The following is a 23,887-nucleotide window of genomic DNA, read 5'->3' on the forward strand; positions in this document are numbered from 1 at the left end:
GCAGCGAGAGAGAGGGGAGGACAGAGGGTTTGAAGCAGGCTGTATGCTGAGAGCACAGAGCCCAATGCAGGTCTCGAACTCACGAACTGTGAGACCACGACCTGAGCCTACGTCCCATAAAGTGGGCCACACACCAACTGAGCCGCCCAGGCGCCCGGTAACGACTTATTTTTAAAAACAGCCTAATTTAGATTTACAACAGGGAAGTCCCAGGCCCTAGGAGCCAGGCACTCTCGTAAATTTCACAGGCCGGCTGTCTGGCTGCTTTTGGCTTTCCTCCCCCGCCTCCTCCTCCCCCTCTTCCCTCCCGTCCCCGCCCCTCCCCTCCTGCCCCCCCCCCCCCCCCCCCCCCCGCCCCGTACGCTCCGAGCCTCCCCTCCCCCGCCCGGCCTTCCCGGGAGGCCTGGAATCCCGGGCAGCCACTGGCCCGTGGGGATCCGCCGCCCTCCGTCACCGCGCGTCCACTTCCGTCCCGGCGGGAGGCGCCTCCCCTCCGCCTGCCCCGACCGTCCCCGGGCCCGGCGGGCAGCCTCGGCGCGGGGAGAACCCAGGCTTCCGGCGGCGGACAGGTAGGTGCGCTCCGCGGGCGCGCGGAAACGCGCGCGGCCCGGCGCCGCGCTAACTCGGCGCGAGTGTTTGCAGCAGCTCGAGCAAGTCTTACCTGCGCACAGGTCCTGAGCCGACCAAAAAGTCCTTTTCCCAAAGCAGCAGTACATTATCACCGCAGAAAAGCAACCTGGGCCGGCCCACTTGGGTATGTTTTCCTGTCCTGTTCAGCCACCTCTGTAAAAAACCTAGCTGCAATCGTGCTGTGCAGAAACTCGTTATTTATTTTTTCCATAGAACGCTGTGTCCGGAGCCTTTCTTCCATGCCTTCGAATGGAATACTGTTTGTAATTATTGTCCTACAAGTTGGGCATTTCAGTTGTGTGGTTTTTGCCAGTATAAACCCAAGGGAAAGATGAGCCTATTTGCATCAAAATGTAACCAAACCAAAGGAGAGTTTGTCCCCCCCCCCCTTCCAAGTGCTGCAAGCCAGTACGAATTGACATCAAGCTTTTGCAGAGGAGAAAAATAGGCGATTTATTGGTGTGACCCCCCCCAGGAGACCGGGGGGAGCTAATGCTCCAAAGTCCAGAACTCTCGGATGGCTTGCATGAGGGTTTTTAAGGGCAAAATTTGGGGGAAGAGGTCGTGTGAGAAGGTGGACACCTTTGATTAGAGGCCCATGAGGTCCTACTAGCAGGTGACCTGGTGCCACTTCATCTGGTGCCCTGGAGGTCTTTTCCATTTCAAGGGGCTTGGAATCTGGAAAATATCTTTATTTCTTATGTTAGAAATTAAAGCAAGCATTCGTATCGCTTGAGCCTAGGCCTTTTTGTTCTTGGCTGGTCTGGTTGTGCCTTGGGTAGATATGACCTCTGGTGTTTCATCCTTTCATCTGAACTGACAAGAGGGATGCGGGCTTCAAAAAATCATTATAGGGGGCACCTGGGTGACTCAGTTGGTTAAATGTCGGACTCTTGATTTCAGCTCAGGTCATGATCTCGAGGTTCGTGAGGTCAAGCCCCGCATCGGGCTCTACGCTGACAGTGTGGAGCCTGCTTGGGGTTTTCTCTCTCTTCCTCTCTCTGCCCCTGCCCCTGCCCCTGCTGTGTGTGTTCTCTCTCTCGCTCTCTCTCTGTCTCCAAAAAAAAAAAAAAAATTATTATCCCCATTTGGCAGTATTTCCTTAGGGTGGGTACTACTGGGTCTAGAGAGGAGACCGTGGGTCTAGCATCATGGCATCTTTGGTGCTCGGTACCCGGTGCGTGTTGCCAAGAAGGACCGCACGGGTGACCCACTCAGCCGTGTGGGTTGGCAGGCAAAAGTGTCTCCTCTCCTAGGCCTTGCTGACATAGGGGACTGCGATCAGGCCTCCTTGCTGATGGAAGATATAAGCTGATGTTTTCAAAGCCCATTTCAAATAAGGTGGTCAGAAGTGAGCCCCACAGGTGTCTGGGGACATGCTGTCCAGGCCTCAGAACAGCCTGAGAGATGCCAAAGGCAGCCATGTGATTGGCTTGTTTGCAGGCCGGTGGGTCCTCATCATATCTACCTTTCTAATCAATGCTGTCTAGACCTGTCCCCTATGGAAAATAGAAGCATGATTGAGGACAAATAGATCTGGAGTTGTTGAAGTTGGTAGAATCATCTGTGGGTAAGTAGGGCCCTGCTTTCCCAGCTGCAAGATCAAAACTCAGTTGCCAAGCAAGTTCCTGCAGTGTTTACCCAGTGAAGGGAAAACACTGAGCCTTCCCCTTTAGCCACTGCCTTCCCCTGTTACCTTTCAGCCTTTGTTTGCTTGCTGATGGTTTCCAAATCTCTGAAGCTTCTAGAAATTTCTTGCTGGACTTCTTTGCTTGTTGCAGTCCCACCTACGCCAATTCCCTTCGCTCGTTGAAATCTGTTTTCTCTGTTTCTGCTGGAGAACTTCACTGCACCGGGAAGTCTGACTTCTGAGCTATTTACGTCCCTGAGGGTATGAAAGTAGGAAAACCCCATCCTCTGGGCCATACGTCACCATCCATTTCTCACCGTTTTGACTTCTGGAGAGAAAAGGGGAATGTTATTCAATAGCGTTGTTAAAAGATCATTTTCAGGGGAAGGTGAGAGCGTGACTCTCAAACAGACAGAAAAATGAGCACATGTTGGGGTGCCTGGCTGGCTCAGTCGGTAGAGCATGCAACTCTTGATCTTGGGCTTGTGAGTTCGAGTCCCACGTTGGATGTAGAGAGATTACGTAACATTTTTTTTTTTTAATTTTTTTTTCAACGTTTATTTATTTTTGGGACAGAGAGAGACAGAGCATGAACGGGGGAGGGGCAGAGAGAGAGGGAGACACAGAATCAGAAACAGGCTCCAGGCTCTGAGCCATCAGCCCAGAGCCTGACGCGGGGCTCGAACTCACGGACCGCGAGATCGTGACCTGGCTGAAGTCGGACGCTTAACCGACTGCGCCACCCAGGCGCCCCGTCATTTTTTTTTTTTTTTTAATGAGCATGTGTTAAAGATTCTATTTTATTTATTAAAGAAGGAACCAGGCAGATTTTATAACTGATTCAAAAGAGAAATCAAGAAGGACAGGTATATATGGGGCAAAGGAATGCCTCAGGAAGGTTCATGTTAGGGGAAGGGGCGGGAGCTTTTATCCTGATGGGGTCCCAATAGTTCATTTTTGCTTTTATTTCCCTCACCCCCGGAGACATGGCAAGTAAGCAGCTGCTGCGGCCAAGGTTAAAGAGGTTGCTACCTGTTTTCTCTCGTAGGGTTTTGTTGGTTTCCTGTCTCACATTGAGGTCTTTCATCCATTTTGAGTTTATTTTTGTGTCTGGTGTAAGAAAGTGGTCCGGTTCTCCCAGCACCATTTGCTGAAATGGGTGATGGGCATTCAGGAGGGCACTTTTAGGGATGAGCACTGGGTGTCCTATGTAAGCGATGAATCACTGGGTTCTACTCCTGAAACCAAGACTACATCGTATGTTAACTCACTTAAAAAAAAAAAAAAAGAAATGGAAAAAAAAGGAGATAAGGCAGGACATGTTAGCTCCTTGGAATTGGCATCAAACAGGCACCAGTGATCCCCATGGGTCTTGACTTCTGATATTGTGGAGGTGCTTGGTGCGTGAAGCAGGGCTGCAGGGGGCTGAAGAACAAATTCATTCATGGCGTTTGTTAAGGAACAGAAGGCAGACCTTATTCAGGACCTTTGGGATAGGTGTAGGGTCCACCGCATTGGGTTTTACAGTGGGGGAGAGAGATTGGGCTCAACCCTGGAAATAGCAAAGAAAAGTGAGGATTTATAGCCAGGGAGTGGGGTGGTGGGGGTCAGTGGATGGAAAATGACTAAGAGGAAACATCACAGGGGATGGGAGTTCTGGATAAACCGACCTAACAGGGTTCTTGCAGGAGACAAGCCAGAGAGATCAGACATCGCCTGGGGGTGGGGGGGTGGAGGATGAGCAACCAGATCAGATATCAAGGGTCAGGGATTCTGTGAAACTGACTTAGCGGGATTCTTACGGAAACTAGGCACAGCAGAGATGCATCCAGAAGCCCCACACAGGCCTGTTTGAGAAGAGAAGTCAGTGGAGCTTGGTGAGGGAGAGAAGGTTGGTTAAGGGGCCGTAAAAGTCACTGTGGGAGAGTGAGCCTTGAGATCAGTCACATGTTGGTGGCATCTTGGGTGAATGTCATGGGCGGATCATGAGCATTAGCGCTGCCGGCCAGTGTGGCCTCGCCAAAGAAGGTGCGAGTCAGGCTCTCCTGTGCAGGGGCGCGTCTCAGTTATCCTTGGCACCATGAGGAGGGTTCTGAGTTCAGAGGCTTCCCTAGTGAAGCCCACGGATCTGGTCTCGAGGTGGCCGGTGAGTTTTGCCAAGCCCACCTGTCATGATGCAGGAAAGCTCTTCCTCTCCTCCTCCTTCCTCCTTCCTCCTCCTTCCTCCTCCTTCCTCCTCCTTCCTCCTTCTTCCTCCTTCCTCCGTCCTCCGTCCTCCTTCCTCCTTCTTCTAAGATTTTATTTCTAAGTTATCTCTACACCAGCATGGGGCTCAAACTCACAACCCCAAGGCCAAGAGTCGTGTACTCCATGACAGAGCCAGCCAGGCGCCCCAGAAAAGCCCTTCTTGACACATTTTATAAGCCCCCCCACCGTCCACGTCAGACCCCCTGTCCTGTCCCTAAGTAGGCGGAAAGTGCAGCACCGTCGCTCACATAGAATGACCTCACGGTGAAGGTCATGCAGAAGGAACTTCGTGTTTCTGTAGAAAACCTCGGTCATCCGTGGGGCATCCTTCCCGGCCCGTGGTCTTTGAGCCGCTGCAACTCTTTCTTTGTAAGTGGCCGGTAACCAACAAGTTAGTAAATTCTGTCCTGTGTGGTGGGATTCATGGCTTCCTCCCTCCTACGGAAAACTCCGTTTTCTGTCCTTCTGCAATTTCAGCTGTGCTGTCGTCCGTATACATTTGTGCTCTTTTCTTTTTTCCTTCGAACCAGTTCTCACATCTGCCTCGTTCCTTCTTCTTAGAGAAGTAAAATCCTTCACGTGTTCATTTTTGTAAATCTGCATGAGAGTCATGGTTTTCCTTTCCTTGTGAAAATTATCCTTTAACAAATGTGTCATTTGGGGGAGGGAGGGGGCAGAGGCAGAATCCTGGAAGGGCTGTAGAGGAATTTTAGTGTCCTCCTGTCAGTAGGGCCCGCCTGGGTGTGCTCCCCCAGGCGCTTTCCCTGGGAGCCACAGGGGGGCCACAGCGGGGCCACAGCAGGGCTGTCCATGGAAACCAGCTTCCCTGCCCTGTGGCCTTGGCCCAGGACACACAATGCACTACTCTGCTACATGAGGGGTCTGGCCGGAGTCCCGCCTTCCACACCCAGGCCTCTCCCTGCCACTGTCTGCTTGCGTAGGATGCATCCAGACAGTGGCTCTCCTGGCCATAAACATTCCTTCTGGAAAGTGGGTATCAGTTGGGGGCGCCTGGGTGGCTCAGTCAGTTGTGTCTGACTCCTGATTTCAGCTCAGGTCATAATCTCACCATTTGTGAGTTCAAGCCCTGCATCGGGCTCTGCGCTGAGGAGTGGAGCCTGCTTGGGATTCTCTGTCTCCCTCGGTCTCTCTGTCCACCCCCCCCCCCCCACTTGCTCTCTGTCTCTCTCAAAATACATAAAAATAAACTTAAAAAAAAAGTGGGTATCAATTGAAGATAAAGCAAGAAGATTCAGGCTCGAGGCCCCTTTGGAACGGCTAGGATTTTTCGTGGTCTCCACGTCCCCATAGGGCAATCCAGGTAAGCAATCAGCGTAAAGAATCAGCTGTCAACAAATAGTGCATTGGATGTAAAATTTACCGCTCTTGGTGCTGGATTGTTGTGACTTCTCTTGCTAATAATAGTTTCATAACATAGCTTGTGAAAACAAACCCGTGGGGAATAGATTCAAATCTTCTTTGAGCAAAAGACCAGCTCTTAATATGTGTTTCCTTAAAATGTAAGTTATTTGCCTTCCAGAATATTCTGGAAAGTATAGGAAATAATCTAACAGCCACTCATATTCATGTGACCCACGCAAAACAATTGGAACATTTTGTCCTTAATCAAAACTTTCTGGGACTCCTGGCTGTCTTAGTCGGTAGAGCATATGACTCTTGGTCTTGGGGTTGTAAGTTTGAGCCCCATGTTGGGTGTAGGGATTACTCAAAAATAAAATCTTAAAAAAAACCAAAAAACAACTTTCTTAGGAAGTTAAATGTAACAAATGCGGTTAAAGCCAGCTGTCTCCATCTTTTCTCCCTTGCTAGTAACGACTGGCTAATCGTGGTGTGTTTTATTCCCATGCATCACACTTTTACTACAGTATATTTATTAATAAAATAAGTACTATTTTGGGTTCTTAGTCTTTATTTAGCATCAAAAAGGACATTGTCTTTTTATGTAGCATTATGTTTCTAAGATTTATATCGGTAAATACACGTGTAGTTTATTCACGGAGTAGTTATGAATCTATTTGTTTCCTGGGGTGGCTGTAACAAATTACTACAAACTGGGGCGCTTAAGACAACAGAATATTTTTCTAAAGGTTTTTTTTATTCTTAAGCCATCTCTACACCCAGCATGGGGCTCGAACTCACAATGCCGAGAGTAAGAGTTGCACGGTCTACACGCTGAGCCAGCCAGGTGTCCCAGGACAACAGAAATTTATTCTCTCACGGTTCTGGAGGCCAGAAGTCTGCAGTGAAGGTGTCAGCGGGGCTGTGCTTTCTATGGACCTACAGAGGGGGATCCTTCCTTGCTTCTCTCCCAACTTCTGATGGTGCCCGGCCATCCTTGGTGTTGCTTGGCTGGTAAATACTCCAGTCTCCACCTATGTCTCCATGGGGCCTTCTCCCCTGTGTGTTGCTGTATCCAAATTTCCAAAATTAGGGGCAGTGGCCACCCTAATCCAGTATGACCTCATCTTAACGATTACCTCTACAAAGCTCTATTTCCAAATAAGGGCACATTCATAAGTTCTGGGAGTTAGAACTTGAACATATCTTTTTGGGGGACACAACTCAGCCCACAGTAACGACTAAATCGCAGTTGACCCTGTTTTCCTCCTGAAGGTCAATTCGATTGCTTCCGGTTATTGCCGCCAGGAACACGCCTTCTGTCCTCACCACGAGCTCATACACACAGGTGTAAATCTCTGTAGGGAGTACACCCAGCTGTGGCATTTCTGGGTTGCAGGTGTCTTTATCTTTGACTTTGCCAGACCTTACCAGACCAAAGTAGTCTGTCTCGCCAGAGTTTGTATTTTGAGTTTGTATCAGCTCACGTTTCTTCCTCTTTCCCTGTATGGTCACCAACTCTTGGTGTTAACAGACCTTGTTGCCAAGCTGATGCAAAATAGCGTCTTTCTTAGGTACAAAATAGTATAATTTCTTAAATACCAGTGAGGTTGAATGTCTTTTCAGAGGTCTGGGTGCCACTCAGGGGTACCGTTTAGTGAGTTGCCTGTTCAGATCTTTGGAGCATTTATCTCTTGGGTTTGTCTTTTCCTTGTTGATTTATACGGATTTTTCCTATATGTTATCTAGATACTAAATCTTCTGCTTTGAGAATAATATCTCAAATAATAATATCTCTTCCCCACCTCCACCACCCCCTGGGCTGTTTTGAAGCACATCCTAGATGTCTGGCTGTTTCATCGGTATATACATCAGCAGGTGGCTATAAAAGATACAGAGGGGCCCCTGGGTGGCTCAGTCAGTTAAGCGGCCGACTTCAGCTCAGGTCATGATCTCGCGGTCCGTGAGTTCGAGCCCCGCGTCGGGCTCTGTGCTGACAGCTCAGAGCCTGGAGCCTGTTTCGGATTCTGTGTCTCCCTCTCTCTGACCCTCCCTCGTTCATGCTCTGTCTCTCTCTGTCTCAAAAAAAAAAAAAAAAAAAAAAGATACAGATACACACACACAAAACCATCACTTTGATAGTCGTATCTGGCCCTTGCCCACCAGTCCGTTAACAGTAACTCTCAATATCATGAGACATCCAACCAGTTCAGTCTCCCCCAGTTGTCTTATAAGTGGTTCTTACAGTCACCTACCGCTGTGGATTGCGTTGTGTGCCCCCAGAGTTCATAGGTGGATGCCCTAACCCCCAATGTGACGGTATTTGCAGGTGGGCCCTTGGCCGATCAGGTTGAGATGAGGTCACGAGGGTGGGGCCCCATGGCGGGATTCGTGCTCTTCTAAGAAGAGGCCAGAAAGCTTGCGTGTGAGGACACAGCGAGAAGGCGGCTGTCCGCAAGTGAGGAGAGTCCCCCTCAGAGCCCCACCTTGCTGGCACCCTGACCTTTGACATCCAGCCCCCGGAACGGTGAGAAACACATTTCTGTTGTGTCAGCTGCCCGGCCTGTGGTATTTTGTTACGGCAGCTCGAGCAGACTGATGCGTACTTAATGAAATTTATTAATCTTTTTCTTTATGGTTCATGTTTTTGGGTCTAATGTCAGAAATGCTGCCTTGCTCCAAGATTCAAGGAAAAGGTGTTCCCCTTTATTTTCTTCCAACAGATGACTTTCGCTTTTCTACTCAGGTTTCTAACCATCTGGCAGGGCAGCGACGTGGCAGGTAGGGATCCACGGTGATCTCGTCGCATCTTACGCCCCTTTGTTGGCCAGTCCGTCTTTCCACCTCGGCTCTGCCTGTTCACCGTGGATCCGCCTGCCCCGTAGTGACCCCCAGAGCCTGGTCTGTTCTGCTGCATCTTGCTGCCAGCCTCAAACCACCATCCCGGACCTGGCTGGGGGCACATGGCCTCAAGGACTGTGTACAGTTCCCTGGTCCTTTATTTTCCCACTTCTTCTGTCCTCTCCAGCCTCCCCACTGCTCTCACCCTGACTGTCGACTCTGCTCTCAGTTTTCTGAGCAGATGCGTGGAGCGTCCTCGGCCCCCTGCCCCGATGTCATCCACCCCTCCTCCGCCTCCCCTCCTGGGACCGAGGAGGACCCGTCCACGCTTCCAAGGAAGGTGGGTGGTCTCCTCCCTGGGCTGACCCCAGCCCCCCTCCCCTAGCTCACCTAGCTCTAGGGTTTGTGAGCAAACAGCTAAGAAAGAATTTTGGTGCTGAAAGGTGATCTTGTTATAGCACGGGGACAGGCCCTGTGGGCAGAAAGAGCTGCCCTGGGGTTGTGAGGAGGGACTGGTTGTGTACTTTTTAATTAGTGGTAGTTAGGGAGAGCGAAAGTCCCTAAGGAACTTGGAATCAAGGCTTTCAGGACTTTGAGGGGCTAGCTGCTGTTAAGATAAGGTTACTTTTAGGCTTTTTGTTTTTTTATGTTTATTCATTTATTTTGAGAGAGAGAGACAGCACACGCAGGGGAGGGGCAGAGAGAGAGAGAGTCAGTGCAGAGCCCAACGCGGGGCTCGAACTCGCACACTGTGAGATCATATGACGTGAGCTCAAAGCAAGAGTCAGACGCTTAACCAACTGAGCCACCCAGGCGCCCCGAGGTCACTTTTAGTCTTTAATTAAAGTGAACATTAAGGCACTAAGGCAGCGGTGAGTTCCTTGAGGAAGGTCACGCTCTTACGTGTCAGGTGTCAGTGGGCTGCAAGCTGTCAGGAAATTTAATTTAAGCTACATTTCTCTTGCCTTTGTGTCCCTCATCACCTGGCACCGTGGGTTGGGCTGGTTTTGCTTTGTTTTCCTCTGTGAGCCACCCGTTCTCATCCACCTGTAAATGTACTAACATTTCTTCCGTTAAAAAATAAAAAGACCTGTTGCTCTCCCTTCCCTCCGTCTGCTCGCTCTCTTTGCCCCTCTTTCTGGTAAAAGCCTTGAAGAACTTCTGTGTTCACGCTGTCAGGTGCTCTCCTCTCATTTTCCCCCAAGCCCGCTTGCCGTCATGGCCACCAGACCTGTTCTCATGGAGACCACCCTGACGTCCACGCTGCTGAGCCCTGTGGCCACCCCTCTTGCAGAATGCCTGTGTCTACAGTCTCCCTCCTTGAAAACTTGTCTTCATGTGGCTCCAGGCTCGTGAATGGGGGGTTCCTCCCTTCTGACTGTTTATTCTCAGGCTCACTCTTTCCCCAAAGCTTTTAATGGTGAAGGCCCCAGGGCTCGCTCGCTCTTCTAGATCCTTCTTCTTCCTTATCTCTTCTTATCTAATCATTCCTTTAATCATGCCATTCACGCTCGAGGTTTCCAATACTATGTACTGCTGATTCTCGTTATTTACAGTATAGTTGACTTTGAACAACATGGGGGGGGGGGCGGTTAGGGGCATGGACCCCTGTGCAGTCAAAAAATCTGCATGTAACTTTTGACCCCCTCAGAAATGTAGTTCCTTATAGTCTGCTATTGATCGGAAGCTTTTCTGGTAACATAAACGGTTGATGAACACAGAGGGTGCATGCTCTGTGCGTTATACACTGTAGTCTTACAATGAAGTGAGCTAGTGAAAAGAAAATGGTAAAAACATCATAAAAAAAGAGAAAATACATTTGCAGTCCTGTGCTGAATGTATTGAAAAAAAAAAAAAATCCACGTGTAAGTGGACCGTGCAGTTCAAACCTGTGTGGTTCAAGGGTCAGCCATAGAACGTGGTTACGTTCTATAAAGTCACAGGGACACTGAACTAGCAAATACTGAACCATGGCTCCAAGAGGAAATACAGGTAGGGTTCTATGAGCCTCTGGTCATGTTTCTGTCGACTGATCAGTGCATAACCTAGTTTTTTTGTGTGTTTCTGTGTAGAGACACCTCATTTAATACATAGGTGATTCATTAACATTGAACTCGCAGTCAACAGGTGTAATGTGTGCCTGAACTAAGCTTGTCTACTGCACACGTTATCTTTGTAGGCACATCATAGCCTTCGTGCCCTATTACTAGACAGCTCTTCACTACTGTGCATGGAGTCCATTCTTTAAACACCGCAATCACCACCAAAAAGCACAAAAATGCAAAAGATGTGGCGCTAAATAGAAAGCGAAAAGGATACTTGTTTACAGCGTGAGGGCTGATATGGGAAGGCGGGGCGTTGCCTTGTTCGACCTTGGCCGGGACCTTGCATGTGGGTGACTCAGATTTTTCAGTGCTTTACAAAAGTCCGTGGATGGTCGCAGTATTACTGCAAGTATTGATTTTGGAGTTGCAAATAAGTTTTGTGACTAGGCAACTTCACGTGCATGGAAGCGGCAAAAAATGAGGCTTGGCTGTGTAGGCTGACCATACTGTATCAAGTTTGTACTTCCGGCTTGGACCCCTGCCCCAAACTTGCTGTTCTGCGCAGTCCACGGAGCTTGTCGAGCAGACATTTCAGACTTCCCAGGCTCCGCATTTAAGTCCTGACCTCTTCAAACCTGCTCTTCCCAAGTGTCCTCCTTCTCATTTAAAGACAGTTGCTCAGGCAAAACCCCTCCTCCTCCTGTCTCCTCTTTGCCTCAGTTGGCTTTCCCTGCAAATTCTATCCAGACCTCAGCCACTGTCAGGGCCTTTATTGTCCCTCTTCAGTGGGTGGTGTTTTTTTTTTTTTTTTTTTTTTAATGTTTATTTATTTTTTAGAGAGAGAGAGAGAGCACAAGCAGGGGAGGGGCAGAGAGAGGGAGACAGAGGTTCCAAAGCAGGCTCTGGGCTGACAGCAGCAAGCCTGATGTGGGGCTTGAACCCACGAACTGCAAGATCATGACCTGAGCCGAAGCCTGACGCTCGACAGCCACCCAGCCACCCCAGTGGGTGGCGTTTTTTGTCCTGGATTGGGAACGTCTTGCTCTGAGTAGATTTGCTTCTGCTTCTGCTGGTGCCCAGGGATTTCACTGCCCAGGGTCAGTTATTGGGTTAAATGTCATAGTCTAGGTATTCCTACTTTGAAAGGACAGTGGACATTTGGGGGGACATTTGGGGGGTTATTTTTACCTTCTCTGGGTTTTCTAATCACAGTCTTAGTCCTGGTCGGTAGAATTTTCTTTTTTTTCTTTTGTTATTGTTTTTTGTTTTTACGTTCCCCACTAAATATAAACCTTTTGGGGCTCTGACACTGCATGGGCTGTCAGCCATGGATCCCTATCTTGTGGGGTCCAGAGGCCTCACTGGACACATCCTAAGCATCGGGTGGTGTTAGAGCTCGTTCCTGGGTTTAGCCTTCTCCCCAGTATCCCTGGGCTCCCTCAGTGTCTGCTCATGCCAAGCTGATCCTGGCTTCAGGTCTCCTCTCCAATCCTGGCTAATCCAATCCTCTCCAATCCCTTCTTTTCCTGTGAGTTCCCCATTTTAATTTTTATCCGTTGGTTACATTTACTTAGGTATTTTGAGTGTTTGTAATGGGAGTGGATTCCTGTTAGCTCTCATCTGCCACGTTGCTAAAATCCCAGGTTATCAGTGATTTCCTCCATAAATACACGATATGTAGAGTTAAACTTAATTATTTTTTGTACTCTTTTTTTTAATGTTTATCTTATTTTTGAGAGAGACAGACAGAGAGAGAGAGAGAGAGAGCAGGGGAGAGGCAGAGAGAGCCAGAGACAGAATCCGAAGTGGGCTCCAGGCTCCGAGCTGTCAGCACAGAACCCAACGCGGGGCTTGAACCCACGAACCGCGAGATCGTGACCTGAGCTGAAGTCGGACGCTTAACCGACTGAGCCACCCAGGCGCCCCGTTTTTTGTGCTCTTGATTTTAATTTACTTACTGCTTACAGTCTTTGGATTTGCACCATTCAGATCCTAATGCATGTTTCTCTCTCAGTAGCCCAACTTAACTATCTCCAATGGCTAACGAGGCTCATCCTTGTCCGTGTGACATTGGCCATAAGATAGAGTATGGAGGGATGGGGCGCGAAGTTCAAGTCGAGCACATCAAGGCTTATGTCACCAAACCCCCCTTCGACACGGGCAAGGCTGTGATCGTCATTCAAGACATATTTGGCTGGCAGTTGCCCAATAGCAGATACATGACTGACATGATCGCAGGAAATGGATACACGTATGTATGCAGTTCTGTTACTTCACTTCATGGAAACCTCTGTGATCTATCTTGATCCCTTCAGGGAAAACAAAACCACGACACCCTGACCGTGCGCTAAGCTGTCGACGTCCTTGTCTCGCTGGGCACAGGTAGATGGGGAATGTGAATCACACGAACCTAAAACAGCACCCGGAGGCCACTGCTCCCACTGCTCCCAGCCCAGTCCAGCCAGCAGGCTGCCCGGGGCTGGGGCTTCTGTTGCCCAACGGGGTCCTTTGGGTGGAGACAGAACACGAAAAATGAGCAAAGCCGCCCGTGATCTACAAAGCCCCCTCCCAGGCGTACAAGTCCTCTCTCCTTCAAAACGACCCCCTGAGGTTGGGCAGTGCAGGGTGCAGTCTCTTCTTCAGGTCAAGAAAATGAGGCTACAAGTGGGTAAGCGACCTGTTAAGGTTACAGGGCCGACTGGGACTTGAACTTGGATTCTTCTGACCCAGGCTTCAGGGTTCCTTCGACGCCAGGAAGGAAGAGCTACGCTCCTCCGTCCCTGGCGATGACCTTTATTTTCGGAAGCAGGTCTCTGGCCGAAGCTGTGTTGACCCACCCTCCGGGGTTGACGGGATGGGGGGGGGGGGGTTCGCGGACGCAGTGGACTGGCTTGTTTTCTCTGTGCGGCCCATTTCAGAACCTGCAGTAGACCTTCCCCTCCGGGCAGGGGGCGGGGGAAAGCTGCTTAGTCATGGTGACTAGACATGCTCCCCAGGTGTGCCCTCTGACCTGAGGCTAACTCGAAAGGCCAGCTGAGCGTTGCGACTCCTCTAGGGGGTCGGGGACACCCCTGCGCTCACCACCCCGCCCCTCCCGGGCCCATGCCTCCCGGGTCTCCATCCTGTGCCATCAGTCTCGTGGGGAGGGCGCCCTGTCCGACTGCCTCGTCATCTCGGATGGGCTGGGCTGCCGGCGGCCGTCAGAGGCCGTGCACCTACGCTTGTGAAATCCGAAGTGGTGTGGCCCGGTGCCAGCTGGCCTCTCGGATGTGATCAAAGCTGGCTCTCGTGGGCACCACTTTTCTTTTCCTCTGAAGCAGACTCTCCCTCGTAGCCCGGGTCTTAATGAGCATAAGCAAATACCGAGTGCCGCCAGCTCCAAAGTGAAGGTCAGTTGACGTCCCTTTTTTGCAGAGCCATCCTTCCAGACTTCTTTGTGGGGCAAGAACCCTGGCAGCCTTCTGGGGACTGGTCCACCTTCCCGGACTGGTTGAAAACAAGAGACGCCAGAAAGATCGACAGGTAAGTTATCACCCGTGTTTGTGCTCCCCCTCCTCCCCGCCCCAGGGCCCCTGGAGAGCAGAGAAGCGCGTGTGACATCACCACTTGGGCGCCCACCCTCCCTCCCCTGTGGCAGGACTTCCATGGACACATGCTTTCGTGCAGCGCAGAGTGTGTCCCTGGAGGTGAGGTCCCGGCAAGGGCTCCTGCGGTGCCAGCAGGCTCGTCTGCTTCCCCCTTCCAGAAACTTCATGGCACTGAAGCCAGGGGAACTTTGCGGAGGTGCTGCTTTGCGGGCAGTACGATTTCCCTTGACACAGGGGCTTTCGGGGTCCACAGGGTGGACATTCCTTCCTTCGTGTCCTGGCTGCAGAACCAGTTGAGACAACGGGGAGAGAAAAGACGCCAGAGCCAACACCAGCCCCGGCTCCGTTACCGCTCAGCTGGTTGGAAACCCGAAGGGCCGTCCCCTCCCCCCAGCCGAGACCTGCCCCTGCTTCCCCCCTCCACCCCCGCCCCAAGACTTTGGGTCTTTACGCCAGGGCTAGACTGCCATCGTGCCAGGACCCGGGGAGCATTGAGAGGAAAAGCAGGGGATCCCCCAGGGTCTCAGCCTTTTAGGAAATTAGCTCCAGGAGTCCAGAAGCAAGGACCAGACCTCCCAGCTGCCAGTCACACACCCTCTTCTGTCTGGACTCAGTGTGGAGGGGGAGAGGGGCAGGATTGTTCTCTGATGCCCAGTTCCTCCTGAGCAAGTAAACGTGAGCCCAAGGCAAAGGAGCTTCCCCACCACCAGCCTTGACTCTCACCTTGGCCACTTGTCCTGAAAGCCATCCTTCCCTGTCACCTGACTTTCTCCCACCATGCACCTGAGCCTTGTTGTTTTTTTTTTTTTAAATTTTTTTTGTTAATGTTTGTTTATTTTTGAGAGAGACAGAGACAGAATGCGAGTGGGTTAGGGGCAGAGAGAGAGGGAGACACAGAATCCGAAGCGGGCTCCAGGCTCCGAGCTGTCAGCACAGAGCCCGACGTGGGGCTCAAACTCACGAGCTGTGAGATCATGACCTGAGCCGAAGTCGGACGCTCAACCGACTGAGCCACCCAGGCACCCCGAGCTTTGGTTTTGATAAACTGCTCCCCCAGCCCAGCTTGGCGGAACTAATAATGTGGTCCCCTGCCTGTGGCCGCTGGGTCCCTGGGACTGTCTGTTCTTTTCTTCTATCACCAGAGTGCCCTCCAGAGCTGGCCCCTCCTTCCACTGGGCTGGTGGACCCCAAGCAGACCTGTGCCCGTGGCCCCAAGGGGCCTTGGGTCCTGTTGAGTGCCCCTTCCTGCTTCCCTGGCCCTGCCTCACTCCCCGCACTCACTGGGCCACCTTCTTTTAGGGGCCTGTGCAGGGTGGCAGCGCATTGTGGCTCAGGCCAGGGTCATCCTAGGGTCTCTGTGCAGCTTGTGGGGCGTGGGGGGTGCTGCCCGCTGCCTTGGGAGCTCCCGGCAGGCGTGGCCGAACACCCGGGGCTGTGTTAACAAAGTCGTCGTCCAGTCCCTCACTGTCCTTGGGATGGCCTCCGGATGTCAGCCGCCTTGTCTTTCTCTGCCCCATCCTGAGGAGTCTCCCTGGGATGAAGGCCTGGCTCCCCCACCTCAAGTCAGGGGCACCTCCAGGGGCCAGGGCGCTCCAGGCTCCCCTAGGGAACTGTCCGAGGCCGGCATGGAGATTGCCACTGCCAGGTTCTCCCGAGCAGACCCCACTTCCTTCCCTCCTCTCCCGCAGTGCTGGCCCTGAGATTCCTGGAATAACTCCCCTGCCTGCTTACTTTTCCCAAGTCCCTCCTGGGGGACCTGCAACCTCAACCTGAAACCCCAAGAAAAACAAAAGGAAGCAAGAAGTTCAGAGCAAATGAGAATTAGAAGCACAAGAGGCTGGGATGTGAATGCAGAAATTCAGCTTTGCATGTGGGGCCGGGGTGGGGGAGGGTCGCTGTGTGGGCCTGCCTTCCATTCGTGAGCACAAAGCAGAGGGGTCGTTTCTGGCAGGTGTGGGAGCAGGCCAGTGGGACTCTGCCACAGGGGAAAAGGAGAGCTATGCACTTAAAAAAAAATTTTTTTTTAATATTTATTTTGAGAGAGAGAGACAGAGTGCGATCAGGGGAGGAGCAGAGAGAGCGGGAGACACAGAATCCGAAGCAGGCTCCAGGCTCTGAGCTGTCAGCACAGAGCTTGATGTGGGGCGCAAACTCATGAACTATGAGATCATGACCTGAGCTGAAGTTGGACGCTTAACCGACTAAGCCAGCCAGGCGCCCCTAAATAAAAATGAGACATTAAACAGAAACACTGACTTTGAAAGGAGACTGAAACCCTTGTGTCTGGTCAAGTGTCTTTTGTTTGCAAGTAACAGAAAACCCATCTTGAATGCTTACTGTTTACATAGTCATGGGATATTTTGGTTTATAGAACTGAGAAGAGGTCGTTTCTGGTTTCAAGCAGGGGTTGGTTCGCAGTGCAGAAAGTATCCCCAGGACTTGCCTTCCCAACGTGTCTCCACTCCACATCCTGTGCACTGGCTTCATTCTCAGGCAGCTTTTGCCTCTGGGTGGCAAGATGGCTGCCGCAGCTCCAGCCCCCACATTGGTCTCTTTTCCCGCAAGCCAGTAAAATTCTCATTTTGCCTTGATGGTTATGACTCAGTCACAGGTCCATCCTTCAACCAATCACTGTGGCCAGGAGATTGCTATACTCTGGTGGTCAGCCTGACCCACATACTTCACTCCTGGAACCTAGGGCAGAGTTCCCAAGGTATAAGAATCAAGCATGGGTTGGGGGAGAGGTTCATCCAAGGCTAAACTTTGGTGCTCCCAGAAAAGTAGGGAACACATTCAGAGCAGCACGAGCAAAGGCCTGTTCACTCGAGTTACAGTATTTTTATGGAAATGGCCTCTTTCTTGTTCCCTCCAATGAAGGCAGTTCTTTTTTTTTTTTATTATCATTATTGTTTATTTAATTTTGAGAGAGAGAGACCGAGCGTGAGCTGAGAAGGGGCAGAGGGAGAGACACACACACAGAATCTGAAGCAGGCTCCAGGCTCTGAGCTGTCGGCACAGAGCCTGACGCGCGGGGCTCCAGCCCACCGACCGAGAGATCATGACCTGAGCTGAAGTTGGATGCTTAACCAAGTCACCCGCGCGCCCCAAAGCAGTTATTCTTGCGATCAAAGCGTTGAAGGAAAACCTAAAGCCCCAAATGTCAAAAACCATTGCTTGTTCCAGTTCAGTTTGCAGAACTACTTAATTTCTGCTAACATTATGAAAATAACTGCACGCAGTGGTATGATACACGTATTTAAATGTGCTCAAGGATATGCTACGACTAAAGGAGAGAGGAAGGAGGAAGTGCAGTGGGATGGCTTTCTTTTTCTTTTTCTAACTTGTAAACCACAATTCTTCCTTATCAGATCAAGCAGGACTTTCTGGCTGGCCTCGCAGCCCTGCCTCCGTTTGGGTGTATTGCTTTCAGTTGAAAACGCAGAGTTCCAAACAATCAATTTGCAAATGAGCCATTTACCAGACTGGGCCACTATTCTTGGTCCTCTCCTGGCTTAAATAGTCCTGGTGGCTTTCCAAATCCCCCCTCTGCTCTTTGGGGACACCGGAGGGAGGAGTCCGGAGGTGCTGAGTTGGGATGTTAGCTGAAGGGGTGAACGTGCCAAGTTAGAGAGTTAGGGGAGCCGCCCAGTTGCGGCCGGTGCCTGCCAGAGGAGGGCGGGCCGGGGTGCTTGCTGGGGGTGGATCTTGGGATCAGGCCTTAGGAGTGGTGCTTTGGCCTTTGGCCTTTATCCGGAGGCTTCGGAAAGCCAGAACTCTGCTTCCAGCTGGCATGCGAGCTGGTCTGATGTGTGGTTTGCTGAGAGCCCTCCGGCAGCCCTGACAGGTGGTTGGAGGAGGCTGGGCTCGGAAGGGAGACCCGTGGGGAGACGGGTGGGGGGATGTGCGTCACTCAGGCAGGACGAAAGTAAGAAATCTCAGAACGTCAAGGAACAGCGGATGCCGAAGCCCCTGTTACTGTTGGCACAGCACTTGCTGTCCAGCTCAGTCCCCAGGGGGCTCACAAAATCCCTCTTGATTGGGTGTGTGTGTGTGTGTGTGTGTGTGTGTGTGTGTGTTTCGCTGTTGCCTCCCCCGCCACCACCCTGCCCCTATTTTATTGAAATATAATTGACACATAATGTTGTATAAGTTTAAGGTGTACAATGTGCTCATTTAGTACATTTATATACTGCAAAAGGATCGGCACCATAGCCTTAGCCCACACCCGATCCTGTCACATAGTTGCCGTTTCTTTTTCATGGTGAGAACATTTAAGGTCTACCCTTTTAGCAGCCTTCAAGTCTATCACACAGTATTGCTCACTGAGGTCACCGGCTGCACCTTATACCCCCAGGCTTGTTAATCTTCTAACTGGAAGTTAATGTCGTCTGTCCAGTCTCTCCCCCACGCCCCACCTCCGGTACCCACTCTGCTCTCTGTTTCTCTGAGTTTGGCTTTTTAGATTCCACATATAAGTGATCCGTATCTGTTGATTCTTGGATAACTTTCTGTTCTAGAGAGGTCGATGCTGTCTTGAGGTTTCTGAAACAGCAGTGTCACGCTCAGAAAATCGGCGTCGTGGGATTCTGCTGGGGCGGAGTGGCTGTCCATCACGTGATGATGAAATACCCAGAATTCAGGGCAGGGGTGTCCGTCTACGGTAAATCTGCCTTGTGCATTTTACGCGATGGGAACAGGAGTGGTTGAGGGACACCGGGAGCCTCTTCCCAAACTAATGGTTCGGGGAGCAGCATAGACCCAGCTGTGCAGAGATGGCCCGTCTTGAGGGAATTGGCTTTAAAAATGTGAGCGTGGAGGTGGAGGTTGGTAATGCAGTAACCAGAGGAGTCACCTAACCCGAGGTCTCAATTTCTTCACCAAGGATGAAGGGGGTCACATTTATTTCTGTGATAATGGTGAATATCAAACAATATTCTTTACGAGGAACATCTGTGAAGGTATTTTTCCAAGATAGCAGTTATTTTCAACCGCATACACACACACACACACACACACACACACACACACACACACACACAGGCACACAATATAAAGGAAGGAAAGAAAAGGAAAAGCGATTCTAAAATGTAAGTAGCAGCATAAACATTGTAGCCAAACCAACCGCACGTATGATAGCAATGAGATAAGAACATTCCATCTCCATATAGAAATGGCATACTAAGTTCACAGTGTAGAAGCATTCGGACCATAAAAATGTTAAAAAAAGAAAAAAAGATGTGGAAGGCAATTTGGCTTTCTTTCATGATAGTATATTGTACAGTTACACAAAGGATTCTTATTTGGATTAATGGTTTCTTGCTGTGGCATTTTTGCTTTTAGCAAGAAAAAAAAAAAACCCTTTAAATAGTAACTTACCCCAAAGTTAATAGTCAGTTGTCAGCTGCCGCTGTGCAGAGGGGGCTGGCTGTTCCGGGCCGTTCGGTGCCCTGGTGTGAAATAGCCTGGTGGACGCCTCGCCAGCACCCCCTGCTGGCCGCTGTTGCACACTACACGAGCTGCAGAGCCCGGCGGGACTCCAGGGCGTCAAACCTCTGTCCAGCCACACAGTGTGGCCTTAACAGAGCGTGGCCGTCTGTCCTGTGGCTCCCTGCTTCTAGAGACGAGTTCCCGGTTGAGGGGAGGCTCTCTGGGCTCCCGCAGGAAATGGAAACAAAAGATTTCCATTATTTTCTCCCTACTGACTGGGACCCTGTCCGGCACCAAACTCGAGTCAGGCTCCACGGTGAGTCTTCCTTCCGAGGAGGCCCCGACCGGGCTCTGACATTGGCCCATTGGGGCAGTTCAGAGAGAACCCCCTACTTTTGATGTCTGTCCAAGTTCCTCACACCCCGCCTTCTGTCTCTTGTCAGCAAGAACCCTGTCCTATCACCTGGCCAGAATCCGTCTTACCCCAGTGTTTCCTCTTCGTAATTTTCTGCCCACTGCCCCACACCCTGCTCCTTGGCCGTAAATCCCCACTTGTCCTTGTATTTGGGCGGAGGGATCTCTCTCCCCTCACACCCTCCTGTGCGGTGGTCCCCTTTGAATACAGCCTCCTTACCAAGTGTCAGAGTAATCTTTCCTATAACACTACGGTTCTTCTTAGAGGGGCAACATATGGTACCTCTTTTGCTTATTTTCCTGTAGGAGGGGGCACACCCACGGTGGTTGTCCCCAAGGCAGGACAGGCTTCTGACCAAATGCTCTGTGATTCTGAAGGATGAAAGGTAACTTTTGCAGACGGACCAGGTGGCACATCTGAGACTTCACACTCGTGGTCTGGTCTGGGCACGGTTACCCCGTGGAACACTGTATGAACGAGGCCCCTCGGCATACTGAGGCCAGAAGCCATGGGGCTTGTGTGGACCATGAGAAACTTCTAGAACAGTGGTGGTCAGAAGGTGCAGATGGAGAGTCGTCACTTCTTTGTAAATGAAGGCGTGCCCCACGAGGAGGGAGCATTTTCGGGGCTGCTTCTGTATCTTTGCGTGCAAAGCCGCTGCAAGGTCTAATTCCGTTATTTGTGTCCTGACCCAGTGAAGGAGGTGGAGAGCAGGAAAGTCCGGCCACTTGCGAGGAATTGCTAGAAAGAAAATAAACAAAACCCCCAAAGCACAGATTTTACTTTGAAAAAAAATCAAGCCAAACCCACATGGTTTTCTGAGGCGCGTGTGTGGAAATCCTACCCCCGTGTCCCTGTCCCCATTTTCAGGCATCATCAAGGATTCTGAAGATGTGCACAGTTTGAAGAACCCCACATTGTTCATTTTTGCTGAAAATGATGCTGTGATTCCTCTTGAGCAAGTAAGTTGGTATCTTTTCTCATTTCTTTCTTTTTTGCTTATTTTCCTGTAGGAGTGGGCACACCCACAGTTGTTGTTTCGATTTTTACTTTTTGAGGGAGAGAGCGAGTGAACTCAGGGGAGGGGGAGAGAGAATCCCAAGCAGGCTCACACTCAGCTCGGAGCCCGACACGGGGCTCAATCCCACAACCCTGAGATCATGACCTGAGCTGAAATCAAGAGTCTGATGCTTAACTGACCGAGCCACCCAGGTGCCCCTCATCTCTGTATCTAATGACATGATTTGACCTTTTGGGGAAAATGTCTCAAAGGGTTCATTTGTTCCTCCAAACATTCTCAACATGAAAAATTTAAAGATGGGTTTTATTGGGGAATTTAGGGATTGTAATCCTCCGAATGTGCTCTTGGTGGGGCCTGGTTACTGGGCATAGAAGCTCGGCCTCCCCATCCTCCCACATGGAACCCGGGAGTTCAGATAAAGTGTGTTCTTAAAGACATGAGCGTGTTGGGGATCCCGGCTGGCTCCGTCGGTGGAGCATGCGACTCTTGATCTCGGGGTCGTGAGTTCGAGCCCCATGTTGGGGATAGAGTTTACTTTAAAAAAAGAAAAGAAAAGAAAAGAAAAAAACATGGGTGTGTTAAACCCAGTATGTTGATAAGAAAAAAGCAGAAAATTGTGGTTCAAAAGCAGTCGCTTAGAAATTGTTATTATTCATTACTAATACACTATATTAATATAAACTTAAAACAATTTATGCTTGACTATGTTGAGTATTTTGTTATATATCGAATGAGTATTATATATTGAATGATACACAAAAGATACTAATTTAATTTCAAGAAATTGATATTCGGGGCGCCTGGGTGGCGCAGTCGGTTAAGCGTCCGACTTCAGCCAGGTCACGATCTCGCGGTCCGTGAGTTCGAGCCCCGCGTCAGGCTCTGGGCTGATGGCTCGGAGCCTGGAGCCTGTTTCCGATTCTGTGTCTCTCTCTCTCTCTCTGCCCCTCCCCTGTTCATGCTCTGTCTCTCTCTGTCCCCAAAATAATACAAAACGTTGAAAAAAAAAATTAAAAAAAAAAAAAAGAAATTGATATTCATCGAATTTTTACACTGCTTGGGATGCTCTCCTTTGCCAGAGCCGAGGACTCTTAGTTGTCAAATTAAAAGTAACAAATCCACAGTAGCTACGGAACTTAAGGCACCGATGTTAGACTTCTTTTATGAGCATTCAGAGAGGATTTGGAGAATGGAAAATATTACCAGATTGTTAAAGTGTCATGAAATCTTCTGCATTATCAGGTCTCTTTGCTGACCCAGAAGTTGAAAAAACACTGCAAAGTGGAATATCAAATTAAAACATTTTCTGGGCAAACCCATGGCTTCGTGCATCGAAAGAGAGAAGATTGTTCAGCCGAGGACAAGCCCTATGTTGACGAGGCAAGAAGGAATTTAATTGAGTGGCTGCACAAGTATGTTTAGCAGGGGCCAAGGGTACGCTTTCTCAGAATAGCTCGCATCCAGAAAATTGCTTTGGGATACTTGGGTCGTTTAATTTTTACTATCTTGATATAAAATAAATCCAGGAATCCTGAAATTCATTATTCCATCTCAAACATAAATGCAGTAGGAAATGTTAATGCATGATACAATTTAATTTTGAACACATACACTAAGGAAAAAACAGGTCAGTACCTGAAGAATTCGAATGGTAGAGTTAATATCCTGTTAGCAAAAACCTAGGGCTGTTTATGGACCAGCTGACAGCTCAGCCATGGACTTCGTGGTTCTTCATTAAGTACATTCTTTAAAACGATGGGTGTGGCAGAGCCATGAAGAGCATGGATTGTAAACTCAGATTCAAAGCCCAGCTTCCTTGGGCATTTGTCTGTCTTAATACGGATGAGTCGGTCATGTTCATGGATTGCACTGTGAGAAATACTGAAGCTAAAATAGGGTTTCGTTGACCTAATTATATTGAGCCAATAAACTTACTATCTGAATGTGTGGCTTTTTCTAAAAGCTAATAAAGAACAATGGATTAGAGTGACTATCTGGCCGTCTCCCAAGGAAGTGATTTTCCAGAACGTGGGCATCTTCGGGGCCCAGGGCCTGGGATTGCGTCAGGAATCACTCGTGCATTCAGTTGAAGGGTGGTGGCATACAGGGTCACGCTTCCATTTTTATAGATTTTAATTGATTTATATTAAATCGCATGAACAGCTCAGGTCCTCGGCATTCCTGGCCACATGCCGTGCACAGCGTGACGGTAGGAGCTACATGGGGCAGAGCCAGTCGGCACCAGTAAAGGCCCTGCCTTCTTCTAGCCACACTGTTGACTTTCCTTTAACCCGGTTACCCTCCCCCCACCCACCCCGTGACAGTCCCGCACTTGGTGTTCTTCTGTGCCAGCTGAGAGTTTTACTTTGCAAACTAAGCAAGCCTCGGCTAGATGGCTGTGCACTCCCGCTGGCTCCTGTGAGTCTGCAGATCCAGAAGGGTCACCTCGTGTCCCCTCACACCCCGGCCCCGGCCCTGCCACAGGTGTCCTCCATCCGGTGGGACCAGGGGGAGGGCATTTTGCTTGGGTCCTGGGTTGAGGGTGGGGCTCTGGGTGGAGAGGGGAACTCATGGCACTTCCACTCTGGAAGCCAGGGACGAGAAGGGTGTCTGCGGCTTCCAGCATCCACACGCACCCCCCCTTCCTTTCTTCCATCGCTGGGCTTTTGGAGTCCCATGTGACTG

At 50.2% G+C, this 23,887-nt stretch overlaps 1 protein-coding gene across 3 annotated transcripts; it reads left to right on the forward strand.

Moving 5' to 3' along the window:
* The first annotated feature begins 386 nt into the window (after nucleotides 1–386).
* On the forward strand, nucleotides 387–23,195 carry CMBL (carboxymethylenebutenolidase homolog). Of its 3 annotated transcripts, none has more exons than XM_027074229.2 (6): nucleotides 387–569; nucleotides 12,767–13,003; nucleotides 14,167–14,274; nucleotides 18,857–18,999; nucleotides 21,052–21,143; nucleotides 22,445–23,195. In XM_027074229.2, exons 2-6 carry the CDS (start codon nucleotides 12,789–12,791, stop codon nucleotides 22,622–22,624), a joined length of 738 nt encoding a protein of 245 aa, XP_026930030.1. In that variant the 5' UTR covers nucleotides 387–569; nucleotides 12,767–12,788; the 3' UTR covers nucleotides 22,625–23,195. The 3 variants fall into 3 exon arrangements, with proteins under 3 accessions (XP_026930030.1, XP_026930031.1, XP_014923538.1); XM_027074230.2 differs by having other exon boundaries at nucleotides 12,770–13,003; XM_015068052.3 differs by lacking the exon at nucleotides 387–569 and adding an exon at nucleotides 736–754.
* The last annotated feature ends 692 nt before the right edge of the window (nucleotides 23,196–23,887 follow it).

Source organism: Acinonyx jubatus, chromosome A1 (assembly GCF_027475565.1).
Source record: "Acinonyx jubatus isolate Ajub_Pintada_27869175 chromosome A1, VMU_Ajub_asm_v1.0, whole genome shotgun sequence".
Lineage (NCBI taxonomy): Eukaryota > Metazoa > Chordata > Mammalia > Carnivora > Felidae > Acinonyx > Acinonyx jubatus.

Bases quoted from the DNA above. Each gene is read 5' to 3' on its own strand.
- CMBL (XM_027074229.2), top strand. From the start codon at position 12,789: ATGGCTAACGAGGCTCATCCTTGTCCGTGTGACATTGGCCATAAGATA. The intron at 19,000-21,051 runs GTAAATCTGCCT...CCCCATTTTCAG, and splicing joins GGCAGGGGTGTCCGTCTACG to GCATCATCAAGGATTCTGAA. The intron at 21,144-22,444 runs GTAAGTTGGTAT...CTGCATTATCAG, and splicing joins CTGTGATTCCTCTTGAGCAA to GTCTCTTTGCTGACCCAGAA.